General features: G+C 48.0%; 2 protein-coding genes across 2 annotated transcripts; both read left to right on the top strand.

The window, feature by feature from the left end:
• Positions 1 to 2,568: 2,568 nt before the first annotated feature.
• LOC109159151 lies at positions 2,569 to 7,245 on the top strand. The gene is made up of 4 exons (XM_019307195.1): positions 2,569 to 3,291; positions 5,711 to 6,050; positions 6,130 to 6,551; positions 6,625 to 7,245. Exons 1-4 carry the CDS (start codon positions 2,569 to 2,571, stop codon positions 7,204 to 7,206), a joined length of 2,067 nt encoding a protein of 688 aa, XP_019162740.1. The 3' UTR covers positions 7,207 to 7,245.
• Positions 7,246 to 22,512: 15,267 nt separating this feature from the next.
• On the top strand, positions 22,513 to 25,304 carry LOC109159160. Its single transcript, XM_019307208.1, has 3 exons — positions 22,513 to 24,146; positions 24,229 to 24,650; positions 24,723 to 25,304. The coding sequence occupies exons 1-3, from the start codon at positions 23,030 to 23,032 to the stop codon at positions 25,302 to 25,304; spliced, it is 2,121 nt and encodes a 706-aa protein (XP_019162753.1). The 5' UTR covers positions 22,513 to 23,029.
• Positions 25,305 to 25,563: the final 259 nt, after the last annotated feature.

Consider the following 25,563-nt stretch of genomic DNA (forward strand, 5'->3'; position numbering starts at 1 on the left):
TGAGAACACGATAATAGAATTAAGAAATGCATATTTCTTTGGAAATGTATTTTCTTGTAGGTCCAACGAGGGACCGAGTACGTCAAAATGGACATTTGACGAAACTATGGATAATGACAGTGGGGAATCTGAGAAAGAACCCGAGCTCGAGCCGAGACGCAGTAAGCGGGCAAGAGTTGAAAAATCATTCGGTCCTGATTTTCTAACTTACTTGTTAGAGTATGATTCGGGTAGTCTAACTTGTTTATTAGAAAACGAACCCGATTTTCTATCTTGTTTGATAGAGAACGAGCCTCGAACGTACGTAGAAGCTGTGACTTCTACGGAAGGACCAATGTGGAAAGAGGCTATAAAGAGTGAAGTGGATTCTATTTTACAGAATCACACTTGGGAAGTTGTTGATCTTCCTCCGGGCAGTAAACCCTTAAGATCCAAGTGGCTCTTCAAAAGGAAGATGAAACCTGATGGTTCCATCGAGAAGTATAAGGCTAGGCTTGTAATAAAGGGTTACAGGCAACACGAGGGCATTGATTACTTTGACACGTATTCTCCCGTGATGAGAATAAACTCCATTAGGATGATACTTTCCATAGCCGCGCTGCGGAACTTGGATGTTCATCAAATGGACGTTAAAACCGCTTTCTTAAATGACAAATTAGATGAGGAAATCTATATGGAACATGTAACACCCCCGATTTACCAACAATTTAAAACTTAAATTCAAACGTTAAACAACTAATCATTAAGGCAATCAAAAGCGGAAACTATTAAAACCGGGAAAGGTGTTATGCCACACCCATAAACCATGGGTGCACAGGCTAAATCTATCACAATCACTAAGACAAAACATCAATCTAGGCACACAGGCCAACGAAAGACAAACATCTAAACACAGGAGCTACACTATCTAGAGTCCACATCTAGCGCGCTCGTAATCTACTCAAGACCTGTAAAACATAAGGATAACACCTGGTCAACGAATAATGCTGGTAACCCATCAATACGCGTTAAATAGCATAGTATAAATAGATATAATCAAAGCCATTTGGAACTGAGGAATACAGTATATATCATTCTAAATCTGAGAGAGGAAGATCAACATCAAAGACTCATCACACTCTCAACAAGAACGAGGATCATCAACCTCAACAAGACAACAAACCACAACAACAAGGGACAACATAACTCTAGATACAACCTACCATTCACAAGGTAGAGTTCATCAAACACATGCTCATAAGCAAGGGAATCATACAATCACAAAATGACACATTCATGTTTCAAGTTCCAACCTTATACCTTAGTATCACCCTTATGGCTACCCCGGCCTTATCACAGTTCCAACCTGTACCTCCGAGTGCCACCATGTACTTCTGAGTCCAACCTTTTCCCGATCTGGGGCCGTCGTCCCCCACCAATCAGAATACCACCGATCTCAAGGACACGAGGGTACTGTTCAATTCATAGTCGTATACCACCGATCTCATGTGAGCAAAGCTCAAGTCACAAACCACGTACCAATCTCATCATAGTCACACATAGTCATCATCATCAAGAAGATTGAGGCGCATCAATAGCCTCAATCAAGCATCAACAAAGGTGATAATGTAAATACCACGTGAGCACTTACGATCAATAAAGTCCAGATCAATTAAAGCAAATAAAGTCTTTTATTAATCCGGTAAAGTCCCTAAGTACAATCTACTTGGTTGCAACGAGTACCGACTGGGTGCGGTCGGGAGTCTCTGAGTACAACCTATCGATCGTCCAAAAAAGTCCTTTACACTGTAGCGCCGGTGGGTATTTATAGCCGCGGAGCCTGGGACAAGAATCCGGCTGGTCGGCATGCTTCCCACGTAGCAGCCACGTGTCATCCGCTCGGGTGCCCCGTCTGTCGTCGCCTGGTGCTGCCACGTGTCTTTAGTCAGCACTCACGCCTAAGGGCTACCACTCGGTGGTTGACACTTCTGGTCGGGCATTACCGGTCGGGTACCGACCGGGTTCTTCTACAAAAAGATCCGACCTGTAACCTGCAAAACAAGCAAGAAAGAGACCCGAGGCATGTCGGTCGGGGTATTCCCTACCAAGAGCCCCCCAGCCCGTGCCTTTTTGACTGCTCGGGAAAAATGGGACGGGATGGAGAAGTTCAAGCGCCCGTCGATGACCCGACCGGACAGCTGTCATTCCCTCTCGCCACGTGTTGAGCTATGCGCGCCTTAGGAAGTGCAACCGTCGCCTCGGGTTCAGGAACGGTCACGTCAGGCGTGATGATTAGTTTCCCGCCCAAATCTCCTCCTATAAATAGGCCTTTGAGAACTTCATTTGAACTTTCTCCAATCTACTGAAGTGATCGGTACTCTCAGAGGATCCCGAGCACTCTCTACAGCAGATCGGTCGAGCAAGGAATTTCAAGCTTCCACAAGCAAAGTCTACTCACTCGGTAAGTTTTCTAGTTCCCTTTTCTCACATTTCCTTTTTTGCCGTAGCATTAGGTAAATAGGAACTAGGTAACCTCGACCTAACGTCCCCGAGCCTTTAACTAACCCCGACCACCCCTAGGTAGTCAAGATGTCAAGCTCAGATAGCCAAAACGCGTCGATCGGTGACTACGATCAAGATGTCGAGCGCTATAGTGAAGAGGAGATAGACATCATGTCTTATTCTCCTGAGGTCGAGCAACGACCTAGCAAAGCCCCCGAACGGGCCTCTACTGCACAGGAACCAACAAGGACGAGCGGATCGTCAGGATCCAGCTCAAGTGGTTCTGAAAGCTCGGGCAGCGAAGAGACCTCCACGAGTGGACGAGGTCTCCCGAGCGGGGGTGTTAGGGAAACACCTACCGGGGTGATAGGGGATCACCCGGATACAGTCACCCGACCGCGTAATGAGCCGGTCGAGGATGAGATGGCCGAGCCAGCGGCCGGGGAGGATGAAGACGGCTTCCAGTTCCTCAATAGCGACAGCGTCGCGGAAGAGATGAGTGACCTCACCAAAGGGGAGGCTGCACGGATTGCGGAAAGGCTAAGAGGCCGGGTAGAGTTCGACACGAGCAGGCGGCTCGGGAACGTGATCGACCGGCACCAAGGCAAGTGGATCGGGATGCACTACGACTCCCTAATGGCTCCGATCGAGTTTCCCTTTCCCGCGATCCTGACCGCGTTCTTGGGCTATTACCGGGTGGTGCCGGCTCAAATTTGCCCGAACGCGCACCGTATTCTCGCCTGCTTCACCCAGATTTGCGCTCAGCACCAGGTGGCGTGCTCGATGGAGCTTTTTAATTATATCTACCAGGTGAAGGTCCTCTCGGGAAATTATTGTAACACCCCGTGTTACGGCCCCTAAGACCAAGTAATTAATTAATCTAGGACCCATAAGAAAGAATAATTTATTATGATTAAGTTGGGAAAAAGGCCCACCATAGTCCGTGGACCCCCATCCCTAAAGCCCATTACCTAATCCTAGAAGGATTAAACCCCATGGCATATAAATAGGGAACTCAGAAGGCATTTAGAAGCCCCACCACAATAATCTCTCACCACCCAAAGAGCTCCAAGGATTCCCATAGGAGAAATCAAGAAATCAAGAAAGCTTAAAGAAAGATCCTTCATAGCCAAGGAATTAATTAAGGCTAAGAGGTAACCCATGTCTCAACAAAACCTATTTTCATAGCTATGATTTTCCCCTTAGGGTTTCCCCCCATACTATTGTGAATGGCGATTTTGGGTGATTGGTATTGATGTCGATATAATGATTCTATAATCTTGATAATCTTGATATTGGGAGTTTCTTAATAATGATGTTCTTGATAATTAATTGGGATTCTTGATAATTATGATGTTATTGATGATTAATTGGGATTCTTGATAATTATGTGTTGTTCTTGATAATTGTGTGTTACGCTTGATGCTCATATATTATTCTTACCAAATCTTGTAATTAGAAGGCGAATCGTATTTCTTGTTGATATAAAAACGATTATAACCCTAGGTTGTATGGTGAGCTTTGATTCTTGGATTATCGGGTGGGAAATCGCATGTTTGGGTGTTGATTATGTTTAGAAAAGCATGATAGGTTATGTGCCGTTCGTTTCTCGTATTTGTTCCGTAAATTGTCTACGTGTATCGTTAATTGCGTTGCAAAGTGTCTAAGCATGGTTTCGGGTTCCACAACGGTTCCCGGGGCGAAAAGTGATGAAAAGAGTCAGTGGGGGGTAGGTGGGGGTAGGGGACCCGCCACCTACTCGTGGCAACTTCGGGCAGTTCCGGCAGCGGGCAGCCGGCGGGCGGGCAGTTGCCCGCCGGGCACCCGCTGCCCGGAACAGTGTTGGTCGGCGGGCAGCCGGCGGGTGGACCCCCACCCACCTGCTACCCGCTGGAAATTTCCCCCCCTCGGGACCCCGTTTGATGTTTCCCCGATCCCCGTGGTGTCCCAACGGACCCCGTTTGTCGTGCCTATGTCTAGTTTGATATTTCGGGTACCGTTCGTAGGGCTATGGGTCTAATGTATTGCATGCTAGTTGAATTGGTATCCCGTTGACCTAGGAGGAAGAAGTATGATCCCCTTAGGACTATTCTTAGTATGTGATCGATCACGCTTAGGTTTCGTTATACGTTCTATTCCCCTTCCCAACGTGTAATGTGGGTTGTATGTGCTTGCTATGTGTTATGTGTGCGTGTTGCCCCAATTCGGTTGCGATCGGATTGGTTACCCTGAGCTGCGGTTCAGAAGCCGGCTACAGTCAGATGGGAATTCCTGGCTGCAGTCGGATGACGGTATCCTGGGCTGCGGTCCAGAAGCTGGTTGTGGTCAGATGGGAATTCCTGGCTGCAATCAGATGACATTTCCTGAGCTGCGGTTCAGAGGCTGGCTGTAGTCAGACGGGAATTCCTGGCTACAGTCAGATGACACACTCTCTTGGGCTGCGGTCCACTGTTTGGTTGCGATCAAACATTATGATGAGCTGCGGTTCATCGGTCGGTTGCGATCGACCTCCCCGTGTTGCGATACGGGGTATGGTGCTGTGGGGCCGTGTCAGAGCTATATGCGCTGACCCGCTTGTATGGGCATGCGAGTGGTCCTGTAGCGCCAACAACGTGTGTTATGTGTTGTGATATGGACGAGTTGTGACCATGAGTGCCTTGAGATGTGACTATGGGTTTCATATTGGGGATTGTTCATGATGGGTTATGATTACTGCTTACGCTTGCCTTATTTGCCTTATCTAAGATGAACTGCTTATGACTGATATAACTGTTGCTTGTGTCTGGCCTCATCTAACAAGTCATTCCCGGTTTTAAAGCTAGAGTTCGTAGGATATATTCTCATGCTCAAAATGGTTTCCGTATATCTATATATATTGCTATATGTATTGTATTTCAACGCGTTGGAGTGGGTTACCAGCATCTCTCGCTGAACAGATATATTTGGCTTTCAGGCACCGAGGATTAGAGCACTAGAGCGCGCTAGAGCTGGGACATAGACGTAGTGTAGTTTCCCTTTCGGCCTGCGTGCCATGTTATGCATTTACATTTCGGAGGATAGTAGCTAGACTGCCTGTGCACTTGGGTTCTCTAGCCCAGGTGTGGCATAGCACCCCATATACTTATGTTACGCTTGGGATTTATTGTGAGGTCACCTTTATTATATAAGTTTTAAATGTCTTGAAAATCTGGGGTGTTACAATTATGGAGGCGGGTTTTTGATGATGCAGTCCCGGGAAGGACGATGCACGATTTCCGGATTGCCCAGGAACAACAAGGGCTGGAAGAACCGGATATTCTCGGTCAAGTATGACCCATGGATTCTCCCGGTCGACAGGGTATGGAGTACCCATTTCAGGAAACAAGTGGTGCCGGACGAGACTCCACTCCTCCGGGAGGCCGTGATGAGAACCTCGAGCGAGGTTCATGAATACAAGATCTTCCGGACGGCGGAGAGCCTTGCAGCAGCCCGGTTGCCCGAACTGGTGTATGAGCTGAGAGAGAAGTACAAGCCGGTCCCGATGGGAGTGGTGCCCAGAGCCCCTGCTCGGGGAAAACGGAAGGCAGCAGGTCTAACCCTACTAACCCTTCTAACTTCCCGATCACTAGGCTCGTACCCGCTCTAACCAACTTCTTCTTTTTTTTGCAGAAATGGCGCCCAAGCGAATAGTCCGCCCGAGCTCTCCTCCCCGAACCAAGATCGCCCTGGGGAAGAAGAAGCCTTCAGCAGGCCCATCTGGGGAAGAGTCGATCCCGGTTGGACGACCAGTCAACCCGGTCACGCTGGTGACCGAGGAAGGGGGCGTGGTGGACGCCTCGGAAACCCTGGTCACTCGGGTGACCAGCAAGTCGAAGGGCTCGAGCTCGAGCAGGCCGGTCGAGACATCGGCCCAAGATGTGGCCGGAAACAAACGGCAACGGTCGGAAAAGAGTCCGAATCCCACGATCGGCTCCGGGATGGCCGACGCTTCCATTCTCTCGCGGATCGGCAATCTGACGCCGATCGGTCCCGAGCTGTCCAGTCTGAGCTCGACCCAGCTGGCCGAGCGGCTGGGATACGGTCTTACCGAGGTACGACCACTCCTCTCTTTGCTTTATATCTTCAAAGTGTTACCATCCGTGCTAAATTCTTTTGTCTATGCAGCTCTCCAGGATCGGGGCGATCCTTCATGGCCAAGCTCTAATGGCCACCGAAGCCGATCGGTACAAGAAGTTGGCCGATCGAAGGCTCAAGGAAAACGCCGAGCAGGCGCTCGAGCTAAAGCGGGCCAAAGACGCGCTCGAGAAAAGGGAGACCGAGCGGGCGGTCATGCTGAAGAAGATCACGGAGCTGAGGGAGCGGCTTAAGGGGTCGGAAGCCCGTTCGTGCAACCCTGACGAAGCAGTCAAGTACTTTTTCCGGGACGTGGCCCCGGGCATGGAGTTCATGCGGAAGATGCGGTCGAACGTGATCGCAGATGAGATCGTGTGGACCTTCGGCAATTGGGCCTACAGCACCGGGGAGAAGGATATGCGCGACCGCACGGAGAAAAACATGCGGGAGGCGCTCGAGGGCGAAGACCTCGAACTAGTGCTGACCACGCTCCCGAGAGCTGGTCCTGACCCTGGGCAGGATCCATTTGATCCCGAGCTGGAGATTGTTGAGCCCAGCAGGGCTGCTACTGAAGTGGAACCAGCCGGGAAAGAAGCTGCTGCCCCGAGCGACGCCGAGGCCTCCAAGAAGTGAAGACTGTAATCCTTCTCCTTTTTCCTTCCCTTTTGTATTAGCACCATTCGGGAGCCCGGTCCCGAGTTTGTACCGGGCAAACTACTCGAATTAAATATGAAGTTCTTTTTGTCCAAGTTTACCTGGTCGTTCATTTTATAGCTTACGCTTTTTAAACGCTTTGCATGTATGTTCGATCATCAAACAAATTCCAAACACGACCATACGGCCTAACGGCCTAGCCGTATATTCTCGACTGGCTCTATTGGTTTGGGATAATCCAGATCAATCGGCCTTGTCGAAATTTTGCAAAAAGTGGCCCTTTCGCTCGGGGAATTCCCGACTGCTTAGGCCTTTCACACTTCCTCAGTCCCAGCCCCCACACTTTTGTACGCTCGAGGTACGAGTGGGTGCGAAAGTGGACAGAAGTTGGACGGAACGGGAAAATGTGCTGTGAGCTCTAGCTTTCCCGATCGGTGGCGTGACCGGATGTCCGCCGAAGAGGAGCGCGATCGGGCAGTCGATTATATCGCCCGACCTGATAATGCATGGCTTACAAAGTCACTTATTAGGAGGTTATTAGAACCTGTTTTTGTGCCCCTATCAGTGAAACTGAGGGAGTGGCATTGTGGAGCATAGAGCCCCCAGGGTTGCTGCTGTACGGTCTCGATCGGGTGATACGCGAACGGGACCGAACGAGTAACAACTCACAAAAGGTGAAAAAACCGATCAGGCCGCCGTGTGCAAACGGTCGAGAAATCACTGATCGTATATACATTATAATTTCCCGTACGCAGACGGTTTGAAAGATTTACAATATCCACAAAGATAACGAACGAGGCTAACACGCAGGTTAAGCCCCCACTCCGTTAAAAAATACATGAAAAAGATTAATGTCTAAACATGACGAGGTGCTCGGAATTCCAAGTACCCTCGATCCCCCGACCGGTTGTTGTTTCCAATCGGTAAGTTCCCGGCCGAACGACTGCCCGGACAACATACGGTCCTTCCCAATTTTGCGCGAGCTTCCCTCCTTCAAGTGGTTGACTGGCCTCACGTCGTCAGAGCACATAATCTCCCACTTGGAAATACCGAGGATTAACACGAACGTCCTTGGAGCTCTTCACACGCTTCTGATACTCCGCCATGCGTCGAGCGGTTAGCTCCCTCTTCTCCTCGACCCCATCGAGGTCCACGACCATTGAATGCTCATTCTCCTCAGCGTTAAATGTGCGTTCTCGAGCGGTCGGGATCCAAGCCTCGATCGGCAATCGAGCTTTTGCTCCATAAACAAGGGAGAACGGAGTTTCCTGCGTAGCTTCTCTCGGGGTCGTTCGGTAGGTCCACAATACATATGGCAATTCATTAGCCCAACTACGACCTGCCGAGTGTAGCTTCTTCTTCAGACCTTCCAAGATTGTCCGATTGGCATTCTCCACTTGTCCGTTTCCCTGCGGGTAAGCCACCGACGATCGAACATGGGTTTTCCCGAACATGGGTTGGAGAAGTAATCGATGGCGACTATCACGAACTTTCTTCGACCGGCTAACTGGGGAAAAGGCCCCAAAATGTCTACCCCCCACCTTGCAAAAGGGATGGCGGTCGTGACAGGCTGGTAGAAAGTGGCCGGTCGTCCAGGCATCCGTGCAAACATCTGGCACGTCTCGCAATCCCGAGCGAGCTTATCACAATCAAGCTGGATAGACGGCCAGTAGTACCCGATCACCATGGTCCGACGGGCTAGTGATCGGCCTCCTTGATGTGAGGAACAGATGCCGGAATGTAACTCTTTCATTACGAGGTCGGCCTCGAATGCGGTCAAGCAACGCATGAGCGGACCTCCATACGACCGTCTATAAAGACGTCCTTCAAAGACTTGGAACCTCGGGGCTCTAAGCTTGGTCTTCCGAGCACGCTGGGGGTCGTCTGGGAGCCGACCGTGCTCAAGGAACTGTTTCAGATCGGTGATCCAATCGTCTTCTGCCGGTTGGATGGGATTGACCGGCAATCGGTGTATGCTGTGCTTAGGGATCACCAAGATCCGAGCGATCTTCGACATGTGTTCCGGGGCGTCCTGAGCCAACTTGGACAGAATGTCAGCATCTGCGTTGTCTAGTCGGGGAATATGATGGATGGTGTAACCGCGGAACAAAGCTAGCTTCTCCATGGCTAGGTCTCGGTATTGTTGTAGACGCTCGCCATTCACTTCATAATCTCCGAGAACCTGCCCGACTACGAGCGCGGAGTCTGTCTGAGCCCTCAAATATTCAGCCCCCAGGTCCCGAGCACATTGCAAGCCATTGACAAAGGCTTCGTACTCGGCCTCATTGTTGGTCGGGTGAAATTGATACATCAGGGCGAAATACACTTTGAAACCCTCCGGGCTCGTAACCACGACTCCTCCTCCCGCACCCTTTTTGCAACTCGACCCATCAGTAGCCAACGTCCACCACTCGGCCTTGGGATCCGCAACCTCGGCCGGCTGGTTATCCCGGGCGGTGCACTCGACCAAAAAATCTGCTAGAGCTTGGCCCTTGATTGCTGGTCTCGGACGGTACTCTATGGCATACTGGGTCAGCATTAACGCCCACTTGACTAGGCGACCAGATGAAGAGGCGGTGCGGAGGACTGGACCGATTGGCTGATCGGTCAAAACTCGAATCGGTCGACCCTGGAAATACGGGGCCAACTTCTTCGCTGCAATGTAGAGAGCGTAGACGACCTTCTCTAACCGGGAGTATCGGAGCTCGGGACCATGTAGCGCGTGGCTTACATAGTACACCGGTCGCTGAACTCCTTCCGGATCGGTTCGGCACAATACTGCGCTTACTGCACGATCGGAGACGGCGAGGTATACGTCTAACTCTTCCCCGAGCTCAGGCTTTGAGAGCACGATCGGTGACATCAAATATTCCTTTAGCTCATCAAACGCCGCTCGGCAATCTTCGTCCCAGACGAACCCGTTCACTTTTCGCAATACCTTGAAGAAAGGTAAAGCGCGCTCGGCTAGTTTGGAGAGGAACCGGCTGAGCGCTGCCAACCGACCGGTCAACTGCTGGACTTCCCGAACGGTAGAAGGTGGCTGCATGTCCAGTATGGCCTTGACCTTGGCCGGGTTGGGCTCGATTCACCGCTTGGTCATCATGTGGCCGAGGAATTTCCCGGTCTGAACCGCAAATGTGAATTTGGTCGGGTTCAGCCGCAACTGGTACTTCCTCATGATCTGGAAGCACTCCCTCAAATCCCGAGTGTGGTCGGATCGGTCCCGACTCTTAACCAGCATATCATCAATATAAGCTTCCATCGTCCGGCCTAAAAGATCGGCAAAAAGCATATTCACCATTCTCTGGTATGTTGCTCCCGCATTGCGTAGGCCGAACGGCATCACTCGGTAACAATATAGCCCGTCCGGGGTGACGAAGGCTGTCTTACTCTCGTCTTCATGGTGCATCATGATCTGATGATAACCCTTGAAAGCATCCATGAAGCTTATCAACTCTGCCCCTGCTGTCTCATCGACCATCTGGTGGATGCTCGGTAAAGGATACGGGTCGAGAGGGCAGGCCTTGTTCAAATCAGTAAAATCAATGCACATCCTCCACGCCGGTGGCTTGGGAACTAGAACAATGTTCGCCACCCACTCGGGGTAGATTACTGGTCGGATGTGCTCGATCACCGCCATTTTCTTGACCTCCTCGCGAACGAACTCGCGGCGATCGGATGAGAGATGCCTGGTCTTTTGCACGACCGGCTTCGCCGCGGGATCAACGGCTAGTCTGTGACAGATGACCGTCTGGTCAATCCCGGGCATATCCTCGGGCCCCCATGCAAATATATCAGCGAACTCCCGGAGGATCGCCAACACTTCCGCTCGTAGCTCAGGGGTGAGAGCCCGACCAATCTTTATCTTCCTGTCTGGTCGGTCCTCGGACAAGAGAACTTCCTCAATTTCCTCAGAAGGCTCGGGTTGTTCTTTGTGCTCGGCTGAGGCCTCCTTCACTATGGTGTTCACCCGGGAAGACGTGCCAGTATCACGTCTATTGACCGCCTGGGTGTAACATTTCCGGGCGGATTGGACATCGCCCCGGACCACGCCGACCCCGTTCGGGGTGGGGAATTTCATGCAGAGGTGCGGCATAGAAATTATCCCACTGATCCTCATGATTGCGGGTCGGCCCAAAATAATGTTGTGGACGCAATGGAGGTTGACCACAACGAACTCAAGCTCCGTCTTGATCGACTTCGGAGCAGTGCCGATCTCAACGGGCAGTGTTATTTTTCCTTCGGGGTAAATAAGAGCCCCGGTAAATACGGACAAGGGGACGCCGACCGGAGTCAGTTCGCGCTTGTCCAACTTTAGCTTCTCAAATACGTCCAAATAAAGGACGTTGACACTACTGCCCGTATCCACCATAACCCTCTTGACGTCGGTGCCTTTGACGTCGATGGTGACCACGAGTGCCTCCATACCATGGTCACCGCTGCTCGGTTGATCCTCCAGGGTGAAGGTTATGGGTTCCATCTTCTGTCGCTTCCCGGTGTCTCGGGAATCCACAATTGCGACCGGGCAATTTTCTCTCGACCGGGAAGCGTCATCCAATCCACCAAAAATGACGTGGATCGTCGGCTTTCCTGCCGGTCGGCTGCTTGATGGGGGGTCAGGGTCTCTTCGGTCGTCCCTGCGATCATCTCTCCTCTCTGACCCCGCCCGATCGGAACGCTCCTCCCGATCAGATCGATCGGACCGGTGGTGATGAGAGCGATGGTTATCTCTCCGATCGGTGATCTTCTTTGCCTCTTCTCTCTTCCCCACACACTTGTCTAACTTGCCAAGGCTGAGCAAGTCTTCCAGCAATTGTCTAAAGTGGGTGCACTCTTCAGTGTCATGCCCGGCGCACCGATGGTAGGCACAATGCTTCGTCTTATCTGGACCATCGTGCCCGGGATGGGGGAGCTTGATGAGATTGCAGGACTGGGCGTACTGCATGGCCTCCGCGGCGGATCGGTTCAACGCCGTAAACTCACCAGGCCTGGTGCGGGATCGGGGATGGTCATCACCCGACCGATGATCCGCCCGGCCGGCCGGTTTACGGGACGAAGTCCCGACCTCCTGCGAACGCTTGACCGCGTTGGCTTCACCGGCGTTGGCATAATCTATGACCCTTCGGAGGGCCTCCTCGTACGTGGCTGGGGGGTGGAGAATGAAGTCCTGGTAGAGGTACCCAGCTCGGAGAGCAATATGGAGCATGTGGACTGCGGTAAGATCATCCATAGGCTCTACCTCTAGGACCGCTGCTTTCCACTTGACCAAGAAGTCGGTCAAGCTCTCTCCTTCCAGCTGCTTCGCCTTCTCCATGTACATGTAGGATTTCTTGACCACCCTGGAGGTAACAAATTTCCTCACGAACTGTGTAGACAGGGCCGCAAAATTGGCAATAGACCCCGGCTGCAGAGTTCGGAACCACTCGGCCGCCCGACCGGCGAGCGTAGAATAAAATGCACGGCACATGACAGCGTCTGACACGCCCTTAAAAATCATGTTGCCGTAAAAATCGTTGACGTGGACCTCGGGGTCCGTCCGACCATCGTAGCTCTTCTCCCCGGGAACCTTAAGATCGAGCGGGTAGGGCTGCGCCATTATCTCCGCCGTGAAAGGTGTCCTCAACAAGGTTGAGTGGTCGACCGGGGGCCTGACGGGATGCTCACTTCGGAATTGAGCAAACTCCGCCTGGAGGTTGTAGAGCAATCTCGGGTCTCGTTGAGCTCGGCCAACTGCGCTTGACTGGCTTCCCGAGCGCGTCTCCGTCGGTGAGTTCTCGACCCGCTATGCCCTGACGAGGCCTCCTGGCTTGCCTCTTGCATGGGCTCATCCGCTACCGGCCGGCTTGAACCCGGTCCTAGTCGTTGTCGCAAGGCCGGTCGGAGTCGATCAAAGGCAACCTCACGTTCTGCATGCTCGGGATCATCTGCTTGAACAGGCCTTTGTGCTGCTTCTTGGGGGTCCCGCCGTGGTACCTCCATCGCATCAGCACCCCCCGACCCCAACCGCGAACGAGCCGAGCGTCTAGCCCGGGAAGTGGGCTGATGCTCCGGCTCTACCTGGGCGGTCGGAAATACTGGAGGGGCGGCGGCTGGAGCCGTGTACGCGGGCATGTACTGAGGATATCCGGCCGGGGACGGATAATAGATCGGTTGACCGGGCCAATACCCGTATGGAGGGGTCGGGTACGGATATTGCCCGGGAGGTGGAAAACCAGGTTGACCGGCCATTGGAAACTGACCGGGAGGTGGAAAACCCGGTTGACCAGCTGCTGGATAGGTCGGCTGAACATACTGCACCGGATACTGAGCTGGTTGGTGCACCGGTGGATGAGGTGGTGAAAGGTTCAAGTTGAGATCCACATTCTGACCTTGGTTGTCGCTAGCTGCGTCACCTTGGTCGTAGTTGTTGAGATCATGCATGAACGGAAACATCGTGGCTGATGTTGTAGAGAAAAGGGTCTCAAGCTCGGTTGACGTAGCTTCCTTGCTCGTTCCCCACAGACGGCGCCAATTGATAATGTAAATACCACGTGAGCACTTACGATCAATAAAGTCCAGATCAATTAAAGAAAATAAAGTCTTTTATTAATCCGGTAAAGTCCCTAAGTACAATCTACTTGGTTGCAACGAGTACCGACTGGGTGCGGTCGGGAGTCTCTGAGTACAACCTATCGATCGTCCAAAAAAGTCCTTTACACTGTAGCGCCGGTGGGTATTTATAGCCGCGGAGCCTGGGACAAGAATCCGGCTGGTCGGCATGCTTCCCACGTAGCCACCACGTGTCATCCGCTCGGGTGCCCCGTCTGTCGTCGTCTGGTGCTGCCACGTGTCTTTAGTCAGCACTCACGCCTAAGGGCTACCACTCGGTGGTTGACACTTCTGGTCGGGCATTACCGGTCGGGTACCGACCGGGTTCTTCTACAAAAAGATCGGACCTGTAACCTGCAAAACAAGCAAGAAAGAGACCCGAGGCATGTCGGTCGGGGTATTCCCTACCAAAAGGGTACAATGATTTGTTCAAGATAACGTCATAAGAATCAATGAAGAGATTTCAACAAAGTCATGAGACAATACTCAACAACAAGGACTATCATCCAACACCAAATGATTGGTAACACGAGTTGCTAATCCTCAGCAAGAAGGAACAAACCATACATACTAGCATATCACCATCAAACTAGCATGCTCATCAAATGGATAAACCAAAAGGGTTCCAACGAACCTTCAAGACTAAAATTAGCCCAACGAATCACAAAGTTGGACCCTTAGCACGATTCAAGACACCAAATCCTAACATGGATTCCTAACACATCGTTCTAGACATACGAAACGTCAAGAAGACTCATAAAGAGTTCAATAATTCAACAACGGGAGGTCAAAACATCAACACCAAGAAGAAAAGAATCACGGGGAACAAATCCCCGCACCAACAATAATGGTTCCCCGCGGGTGGGGCCACGGGTAGACCTCCACCCGTGGGCCTGCCGCGGGTACACACCATTTTCCACCTTGTTCCCCGCGGGTGGGGCGGCAGGTAGGCCACTGCCCGCCGTTCCGCTCGCGGGTACACACCTGTACAATATTTCCCTTCGGGGATTTTCATCAACAAAGCCAAGTTCAAGTCCAAAACACCCAAAATCTCACACACAACAAAGATATGACTTAAACCCAAGAATAAGCCAAGCAATGACATTCAAGAAACCTAAATACAGGCTCTAAACATGCATCATCACAAGATCATGCATCAAATCTCACAAATCACATCAAGAATATCAAGTTGAAGCCAATAATCATTCATAGCAATAGAAAATAGGTTTTGTATAGCATTGATTACCTTTGTAGCTTAACAACTTCTCCTTTTCACCCTCTGATGTCACTTTTGATGAATATGGTGCTTGGGATTGGTCAGCTAAAAATGAAAGTTCAGTTGTTATTCCTGTTATGTTGAAAATATTGTTGATGAGCAACCGATTCCAGATAATGTCCAGTCTCCTTCACAGCCAGAGTCGTAATTTCGACGATCTCAGCGCGAGCGCCACTTACCAGCTCGCTTGCAGGATTATGTTTTGGGTCATGATAATGACTTGTCGGATGAAGAGATTATTCAATTTGCTCTTTTTGCAGATTGTGACCCTTTATCTATTGAGGAGGCTGCTACAGAAATTCCTTGGCTTAAGGTGATGGATGAGGAGATTCGTGCCATTGAAAAGAGTCGTACTTGGGAGTTAACAGATTTACCTCCTGGGAATAAGCCAAATGGAGTAAAGTGGGTTACAGAACGAAATACAAGTTAGTATATCCAACTTGAAGACGGAGACATTTCTTAAATTGAAGAAGAAAATTGGGATGACCAATATATCCAACTTGGTTTAAAGGAGGCAATGTTATAATAATAATATTATTATAATTGTTAAACCAAGAGTTAATTAGTTTGTTAATTAAATAATTAAGTTGTTAATTAAATTAAGTAGTGGGTGGTGTGTATGCAGTATGTGGTAGAAATGGGATTACAACATAGAGTACATGGGGCATACATTCCTAATTTTTAGTTTGTTATTATTTCTCATTTGCTATAAATAGTGTGCATCACACAAGCATTTAATGTGCAATAAAGATTATCTTCTTCTATCCCTCTCTTTATCTCTTAATTATATATATACATTTATTTATATACATATATAAATACATAGATATATTATATTTAATATATCTAACAGGCGTCCTCCATGTCCGGCGTGACTGTCTTTCGGCGGTCGGCGTGGTGGTTTGATCTCCCGGCAAGTGGGGTAGCTCCGGCGTAGGAGTTCTCCGGCGGCCCTTCTCCCCTCCGGCGTGGGTAGAGATTCTCGACAGTAAAGGTAAGGAATGTTGTTGTTTTGGAATTATTTTGGGGATGGTGTCTCAATGAAGAAGTTTATATGTATGTTGTGATGATTGTTGAAGGGTGAAGATGGTGAATAGGGCGAAAGAACGGTGAAGTTTAAGCATAAAGCAGATGAGGTGAGATGTTATTGTTGTTAATGATCGGGTTTTGCAGTGTTAATGAAGATGGTGATGTCGACGACTTCGCACTGTGTTAATTATTGAGATTGATGCTTTAATGTTTAGTACTATTTAGTATTAAAAGTGATTAATGTTTAAATGAGTTGAGTTGATGGAGTGGTTAAGGCTTTGGTTCGGTATAGAAGAGACCTGAGTTCGATTCCAATAATATATGTATTTTAGTTTTATGGTTGATGATGGAGATTAGTTAATGGAATTAATAATGCTTAATTACCTAAGATATTCACTAATAGGCAGTGTGGTGTGGTGGTTAAAACAATGGTTGATATGGAGAAGTTTTTCGGTTCAATTCTAGCTAAAATATCAACATATTTAGTCTCATTTTTATTTTGGGTGGACTAATGAGTTAATTATGAGATAAATAATGATAGTGGAAATGGTTGAGCTATGATGGAGTTAAGGATTGAGTTGAGATTAAGTGAAGTGAAGTGAAGGAATTATAGTTTAATAATGATAAGAAGGGAAGTATTGGAATAAAGATAATAAGTTATAGTTTAATACTATTATCGTTATTAATAATAGTTTGAGTATCGAAAGTGGTGCGGTTAATTTACAGTTTCTCGTTGAAGTGGCTAGCTCGGAGATGAGCTCAAAAATCAAGTGCTTAGCTTTTGGAGCTCGGTTAAAGGTATAACCCCATGGTTTCCCAATCTCTTTTTTACTCTGTGAAGTCACTATTATGAAGATAGACATGTGTAGAAATGCTAGAGTATTGTGTGTTTGAGTGCTCCGTCTGTGGTTATCTGTGCAATGGTCGGGCCCTTGTGGCTCAGCTACGTGTCATTTCGAACCAGGTGTCACGGGCCCTTGTGGCTCGGTACCTCAGGGCCGTCTCGACACACGTTTTGTCTTTGATTTCGTTGAATTTGGATTAAAAATGAGCATGTTATGATGGATATAGTGATTAAATTGCTTCACAGTATGTTTGTTTGAGTTCACTGTAATAAGAATTGCACTGCTTTGTTGCCTTGATGTTATTTAAGTATTGTGTAGAGAAGCATGATCACTTTGAGAATAAGACTTATTAGAAAAGCATGACTAGAATGTGTTGTTTGATCAATGGGATTTGGAGTATATTTTGATGGTAGAAATATATAGAGTTTGATGTGTTGCAAACCGAGCATGATATTGTATTCTTGAGAATTCTATGATATATATATATATATATATATATATATATATATATATATATATATATATATATATATATATATGGATTTGAAGCATGTCGTATAGTATTTTGCATTTCAAGTTTATCATGTTTTAAAAGTGCATAAGTGGCCAACGTGAGCCTAAGTATTATTTCCAAAAATTCATGAGCATATGGTATATCATTGTCTTGATGCATTGAGAAGTTGTTAAGATGTAGCATGCATGAGATTGGTGCATGAGTGATATATTTATATATTATCTATATCAGTGAGGTTTTGGAGGACCCCGTTTGGACTATGTCCTCTCGGATGATTATTATGGACATTGCGGTCCCAGTATATGTAACGCAGTGTATTCCCACGTTACGAGGTTGGAAACTGCGCGCCAGGCTTGGAATCCTGGTCAGGGGGTGTGCACGCTAATAGTTTGATACCTGATTCCATAGAGTTTGAGCATAGAACCAAGAGAGTGGTTCGGTGGACGAGCAGAGTATTAGGTCGGCTAGACGCCGTGCCCGAATAGGTTCATTCACACTATGGTGAAGTTCCTACCTCGTCCATTTATAAAGAAAGTGAGTCATTGCGACTCTAAGAAAGAAAGCAAGTCATTATGACTCAAAGAGACCTCCACAGAAAAGTATTCTATTTTTACAGACGAGTGTATGAGTATACTTATAGTATTGCACGAGATTGCATAATGAGAATGTTTGCACGAGATTGCATTTGAGTATAGTATTGCACTAGATTGCATATGAGAATGATTAACCGAGATTGTATATCGAGCATGATTGCTTTAGTTGCATTTTGAGGTCTTACATAACCAGTTTGCATGATGAGAACTTGAAAGCATGAAGATAATTTCGTATTGGTTGTGAGTATGAATATGACTGATAGCATGAGTTAGTTATGATGAGATTTGTAATGAGAAATGTGCGTTGGTATATTTATGTTGTTGAGTTATTTATATTTGAAGCATGCATGTTGATACTATAGGTTGCGAGCATATAGAAAGTCTGTGAGGTATCTAAAGTTGCCTAAGTATTGATCGAGATTGCTTGATTGAGTTTGTGAACAAATGTTTTTCCAAAGTATATACTGTAGTACTTTACAGGGTTAAGTGTGGTTATACTTAGCTTCGTGCTAACGGGTGTTTTCCTATTTGTCTATGTGTTGTTTGTAAAACCCCTTTCAGGTGGGCCCAGTGTTTGAGAGATGATCGAGCTAGACTAGTCTAGTAGATCTAGTAATAGTAGTCTGAACTCTCTTTATTATCATGATGTTTAGTTTGATGGAATTGTAGACTTTGATGTTTAAGTTCGATGTTAGACTTCGGGATGTTTTCCCCTTATGTTTCTTTTGATTAAGTAATATGAATGTTAGTTACTTTTATCATTATAGTTCCATCCTTAGCCTGTGTAATCACCATGGAGTGGTAGTTGTGGCGGTGACATTCCCACTAGTTTACTTATTAAGTTGTTTATCCGTTGCTTAGTTTATATTAATTGTGGTTTAGAATTGTAATTCAGATTAAGAAAAGTGGGGTGTTACACCGGTCATACCTAAATCCAATCCCATGATTGGTAAAGTTAAATCGCCCCGATCGCAAGTAATCCGACCACCCGGTCGTACCTAGCAATCCGGTCATGGCTAGTTTCCCGATCGCTAGATCGGTAAAGGTTCGACCTTCCGATCATATCTAGTTTTCCCGATCGCTAGATCAGTAAAAATCTTGACCTCTTGATTCACGTTGCAAATTAGATCCCTCGATCAGCATAACTCAAACGGCCCCTTGTTGTCCAAAAGCTTGCGCTTAAGGTTGTGCTCTTTTTCCCTTGGTTAAAAGTTTTTCCCACTGGGTTTTTTATTAGCCTAAGGTCTTTAACGAGGCAATCGGCATAAGTCACAGACCGTGCAATCAGTTTTCCAGCCTGAACCCTTCCTCATTAACTCATCGTCAGGGCACGGACTGGGGGGGCTTCTTGATGGGAAATATACCCCGGGTTCAGGCTCCCCGTACGCTCCGTGTTCCTATTTGGGTCGGGGTCAAACGGTTCGGGTCCTGGTCCACAAGTCAAAGTCAAACCCGCCCACGCTTGGGCCTATAAAAGGGGCATTGACCCTCAATTTTAGGGGGTTTTTTCCCTCCCCTCTCTCTCTAAAGGCTTCCAATCTCTCTCTCTACAACAATGCTCTCACTTCTCTCTAAGACAACAAGAGTAATTCTTAATAAAAGAACCCCTTTGATCTACATCATTGTTCTTCTCTCTTTGGCTCAACATTCATATAGTTCATATATTTACATACATGTACGTACACCCTGCCATAGGGGAGAATTATCCGTATCATCTTCTTGATTGGGAATATACCCTGGGTTCAGGCTCCCCGTACGCTCCGTGTTCCTGTTTGGGTCGGGGTCAAACGGTTCGGGTCCTGGTCCACGGGTCAAAGTCAAACCCGCCCACGCTTGACCCTCCATTTTAGGGGGCTTTTTCCCTCCACTCTTTCTCTACAACAATGCTCTCACTTCTCTCTAAGACAACAAGAGTAACTCTTAATAAAAGAACCCTTTTGATCTACATCATTGTTCTTCTCTCTTTGGCTCAACATTCATATAGTTCATATATTTACATACATGTACGTACACCCTACCGTAGGGGAGAATTATCTGTATCAGGAAATGTACTGAAATATGCCTTACGTTAGTGTTTAGCATCTCTTGCAGCTAACCAATCAGCTGCCTTAGCATTTAACTCCTTTAACTCCTCCATTTGCATCTTATATTCAGCCTCAGTTGTTGCTTTACACACTGCCCAGAGTTTTTGCTTCAGTACATTCCCAGTGAAACCATCATTTACAAAGTTAGCATGCATGTGTCTAACACAGAATCTATGCTCCATTCCAGGAAACATTTCTTCTACAGCATGTATCAATCCCTTTTGCTTGTCTGAAATGAGTGTCCAAGCATGAGGATTACTTGAAATATTAAGATCATTGTCCAATTGCTCCAAGAACCATGACCAACTGTCCTTCAATTCTCCTTCTACAATAGTAAATGCTATAGGAAACAAATTATTATCTCCATCAACACCTACAGCACTCAATAGTTGCCCTCCCTTCTGGCAACCCTTAAGATGACAATCATCTAACCAAAAGAAATGTCTACAACCTCTCAAAAACCCTTCTTTGCAGGCTCCACAGCAAATATAAAGTCTGAAAAACCTAGGTCTTCCATTAACAGTAAACTCATTATCAACCTTCATCTTCACAGAAGTTCCAGGATTACTTCTTCTCAATTCCTCACAGTAATCTTTAAATAAGTTGAACTATTATGAAACATCACCTTCTAGTTTCTTTAGAGCTTTGTGTTTAGCCGTATAAGCCTGGTGTTTACTAACTTGACATTTCAAATTTGCCTTCACATGTTCTTGAAACTGTATTCTACCCTCTGTGTTAAGTTTAATTTCCACTTTGTACATTTTGGCCAGAAAATCAGAGTTCACTGTTCTATTTTCATCTTGATCCCCACATGTGTTCTCTGGATTGTATGTTTTAACTTGAAATGGACTTCTTGGATGGCTTCTTGAGGCAAAAATATTCTAGTTGCAAATGTCATTGTGTCTACACACAACCCTGACTCTTCTGCCTTCATTCTTTTTAAATTGGATATCTTTTCTCCTAGTTGCCTCATGATACTTAACAACCCATTTAAACTCATCTGATTATTTAAAAATCATTCCAATCTCAAACTTAAAGCCTTCTTTTTTCAGGTTTCTTTCTTGGAATACATTCTCTACACCAGTCACTCCCTCATCAGAATCTTCTGAATTCTCTAAACTCCTAAATAGGTCTTCAGACAATTGACAATCTACTTCATGAACTTCATCCCCTTCCAGCCCAACAGCAGGATTCACCCTTCTTAAAACTAGTCCCAGTTTCCATAAGATTAGGGTCTTCCTCACCTTCATTTTCACCTAATACCTCATCCTCAACTACATTTTCATAACTCTAGTTTATTTCATCATAGAGTAGACAATCATCTCCCAATTCCCTAGATATCTTAACATCATAATCCCATTAATCATCAAGTAAATGTTCAACAAATATTTCTAACTCCTTGTTGGGTGGAACCTCTCAAACTAAACTGACTATGTCTGCATAATTGATTAGAGGCTGGAGTTTAGTTTTTGTTGGCTTCTTTTTATCCTTACCCTTAACCAGAGCCCAAAACTGCACCTTTCTATCACAATACCTCAGTTGTTTTACCATTCTCCTTAAATCTAGTAAATTTCCCTCATGACAGTTGAAATGGCCAAAGTACTCCACTCCACCATCCCTATAACCAATTCTTGGATGCCATACTAAATCTCTACCAATATGGAGTTTTATGCTAAAGACATAGGCTTCTTCACAAACATCTATACAATACAGTAAAACAATTTCTATTTACAGCTTTTCTAAAATAAAAATGCTCTACTTACAGTCAAACAAGTACATATATTAATTTACAGTAAAAAAAATGGTCTAGTTACACAATAACAACACAAAACAAATGCACTGATTTTAAATGAACTTTGGGAAACTAACACAAAATACATATATTCATTTACAGGCAAGTACAAATGGTCTCCATATGCTTTCGCCATTTTCTATTGAACTACCTATGCTTTCCCCATTTTCTATTACACTGATAATGTAAATACCACGTAAGCACTTACTATCAATAAAGTCCAGATCAATTAAAGCAAATAAAGTCTTTTATTAATCCGGTAAAGGTCCTAAGTACAATCTACTCGGTTACAACGAGCACCGACTGGATGCGGTCGGGAGTCTCTGAGTACAACCTATCGATCGTCCAAAAGTCCCCTACACTGTTGCACTGGTGGGTATTTATAGCCGCGAAGCCTGAGACTGGAATCCGGCTGGTCGGCATGCTCCCCACGTAGCAACCACGTGTCACCCGCTCGGGCGCCCCGTCTGTCGTCGTCTAGTGCTGCCACGTGTCTTTAGTCAGCACTCACGCCTAAGGGCTGCCGCTCGGTGGTTGACACCCTGGTCGAGCAATACCGGTCGGTACCCGAGGCATGTCGGTCGGGGTATTCCCTACCAAGAGCCCCCCAGCCCGTGCCTTTTTGACCGCTCGGGAAAAATGGGGCGGGATGGAACAGTCCAATCGCCCGTCGACTACCCGACCAGACAGCTGTCATTCCCTTTCGCCACGTGTTGAGCTCTGCACGCCTTAGGAAGTGTAACCGTCGCCTCGGGTTCAGGAACGGTCACGTCAGGCGTGATGATTGGTTTCCCGCCCAAATCTCCTCCTATAAATAGGCCTTTGAGAACTTCATTTGAACTTTCTTCAATCTACTGAAGCGGTCGGTACCCTCAGAGAGTCCGGAGCACCTTCTACAGCAGATCAGTCGAGCAAGGAATTTCAAGCCTTCACAAGCAAAGTCTACTCGTTCGGTAAGTTCTCTAGCTCCATTTTCTCATATTTTCCTTTATGCTGTAGCATTAGGTACGTAGGAACTAAGTAACCTCGACCTAACATCCCCGAGCCTTTAACTAATCCCGACCACCCCTAGGTAGTCAGGATGTCGAGCTCGGATAGCCAAAACGCGTCGATCGGCGACTACGATCAAGAGGTCGAACGGTATAGTGAAGAGGAGATAGACATAATGTCTTACTCTCCTGAGGTCGCGCAACGACCTGGTAAAGCCCCTGAGCGGGCCGCCACTCCACAGGAGCCAGCAAGAACGAGCAGATCGTTAGGATCCAGCTCAAGCGGCTCGGAAAGCTCGGGCAGTGAAGAGACCTCCACGAGTGGACGAGATCTCCCGAGCAGAGGTGTTAGGGAAACACCTACTGGGGTGATAGGGGATCACCCGGATGCAATCTCCCGACCAAGTGGAGAGCCGGTCGAGGAAGATGAAGAGATGGCTGAGCCAGCGGCCCGGGTAGATGACGATGGCTTCCAATTCCTCAACAGTGATAGCGTCGCGGAGGAGATGAGCGACCTCACCAAAGGAGAAGCCACGCGTATAGCTGAAAGATTGAGCGGCCGGGTGGAATTTGACACCAACAGGCGGCTCGGGAACGTTATCGATTGGCACCAGGGCAAGTGGATCGGGATGCATTACGACTCCCTATTGGCCCCGATCGAGTTTCCCTTCCCGGCGATCCTGACCGCGTTCTTGGGCTACTACCGGGTGGTGCCGGCTCAGATTTGCCCGAACTCACATCGCATCCTCGCCTGCTTCACCCAAATATGCGCTCGACACCAAGTGGCGTGCTCGATGGAGCTTTTCAACTACATCTACCAGGTGAAGGTGTTGTCGCCCAACTATGGAGGAGGATTTTTTATGATGCAATCTCGAGAAGGACGATGCACGATCGCCGGACTGCCCGGGAATAACAAGGGTTGGAAGAACCGGATCTTCTCGGTCAAGTACGACCCGTGGATCCTCCCGGTCGATAGGGTGTGGAGTACCCATTTCAGAAAACAAGTAGTACCGGAGGAGACTCCACTCCTCCGGGAAGCCGTGATGAGAACCTCGAGCGAGGTTCACGAGTATAGGATATTCCGGACGGCGGAAAGCCTCGCAGCAGCCCGGTTGCCGGATCCGGTGTACGACCTGAAGGAGAAATACAAACCGGTCCCGATGGGAGTAGTGCCAGGAGACCCTGCTCGGAGAAAACGGAAGACAGCAGGTCTAACCCTACTAACTCTTCCCGTTCTAACTTCCCGAACGATGGGTATGTTCCCGAACTAACTGTCTTTTGACTTTTGCAGATATGGCGCCCAAACGCATAGTTCGCCCGACCTCCCCTCCCCGAACCAAGATAGCCCTAGGGAAGAAGAAGCCGGCCGGGGGCACATCTGAAGAAACCTCGATCCCGGTTGGACGACCGGTCAACCCGGTCACACTGGTGACCGAGGAAGGGGGCGTGGTGGATGCCTCGGAGACCCTGGTCACCCGGGTGACCAGCAAGTCCAAGGGCTCAAGCTCGAGCAGGCCGGACGAGACATCGGCCAGAGAGGTGGCCGGAAACAAGCGTAAGCGGTCGGAAAAGAGTCCGACTCCCACGATCGGCTCCGGGATGGCCGATGCCTCCATTCTATCACGGATCGGTAATCTGACGCCGGTCGGTGCCGAACTGTCTAAGCTGAGCTCGACCCAGCTGGCCGAGCGGCTAGGGTACGGTCTCACCGAGGTATGACCATTTTTCCTTCCGTTCTGTATCTTCTAAGTATTAGCGTTCGGACTAATATTTTTGTCTGTGCAGGTTTCCAGGATCGGGGCAATCCTTCATGGCCAAGCTCTTTTGGCCACCGAAGCGGACCGGTACAAGAAGTTGGCCGACCGGAGACTCAAGGACAACGCCGAGCAGGCCCTCCAGCTAAAGCGGGCCAAGGAAGCGCTCGAGAAGAAAGAGACCGAGCAAGGGACCCTGCTGAAGAAGATGGCAGAGCTAAGGGATCGGCTGAAAAGATCGGAAGCCCGATCGAGCGACCCTGATGAGGCGGTCAAGTTTTTCTTCCGGGACGTCGCCCCTGGTATGGAGTTCATGCGAAAGATGCGGTCAAACGTGATCGCAGATGAGATCGTGTGGACATTCGGCACCTGGGCTTACAGCACCGGAGAGAAAGACATGCGCGACCGCACGGAGAAAAATATGCGGGAAGCGCTCGACGGCGAAGACCTCGAGCTGGTGCTGACCACGCTCCCAAGAGCCCTTCCCGACCCCGGACAGGACCCCTTCGACCCCGAGCTGGAAATCATCGAGCCTAGCAGAGCCGCTGCTGAAGTGGAGCCGGCCGGGAAAAATGCTGCCGCCCCGAGCGACGCCGAAGCCGCCAAGAAATGAGCTCTAACCCTTCCTTCCTTTTTTTTGTAATATCGTCAATCGGGAGCCCGGTCCCGAGTTTGTACCGGGCGAACTTTAATTTAAATAAAATTTTTGTTCAAGTCTTCCTGTTCGTTTGTTTTATACTTTATGCTTTCTAATCGCTTTGCATGTATGTCAAACATAAGTCACGACCATATGGCCTAATAGCCTAGCCGTATCTCTTCGACCGGCCTCTATTGGTCTGGAATAATCCCGATCAATCGGCCTTGTCGAAATT

The sequence above is a fragment of the Ipomoea nil genome, unplaced genomic scaffold, assembly GCF_001879475.1.
Source record: "Ipomoea nil cultivar Tokyo-kokei standard unplaced genomic scaffold, Asagao_1.1 scaffold0302, whole genome shotgun sequence".
Lineage (NCBI taxonomy): Eukaryota > Viridiplantae > Streptophyta > Magnoliopsida > Solanales > Convolvulaceae > Ipomoea > Ipomoea nil.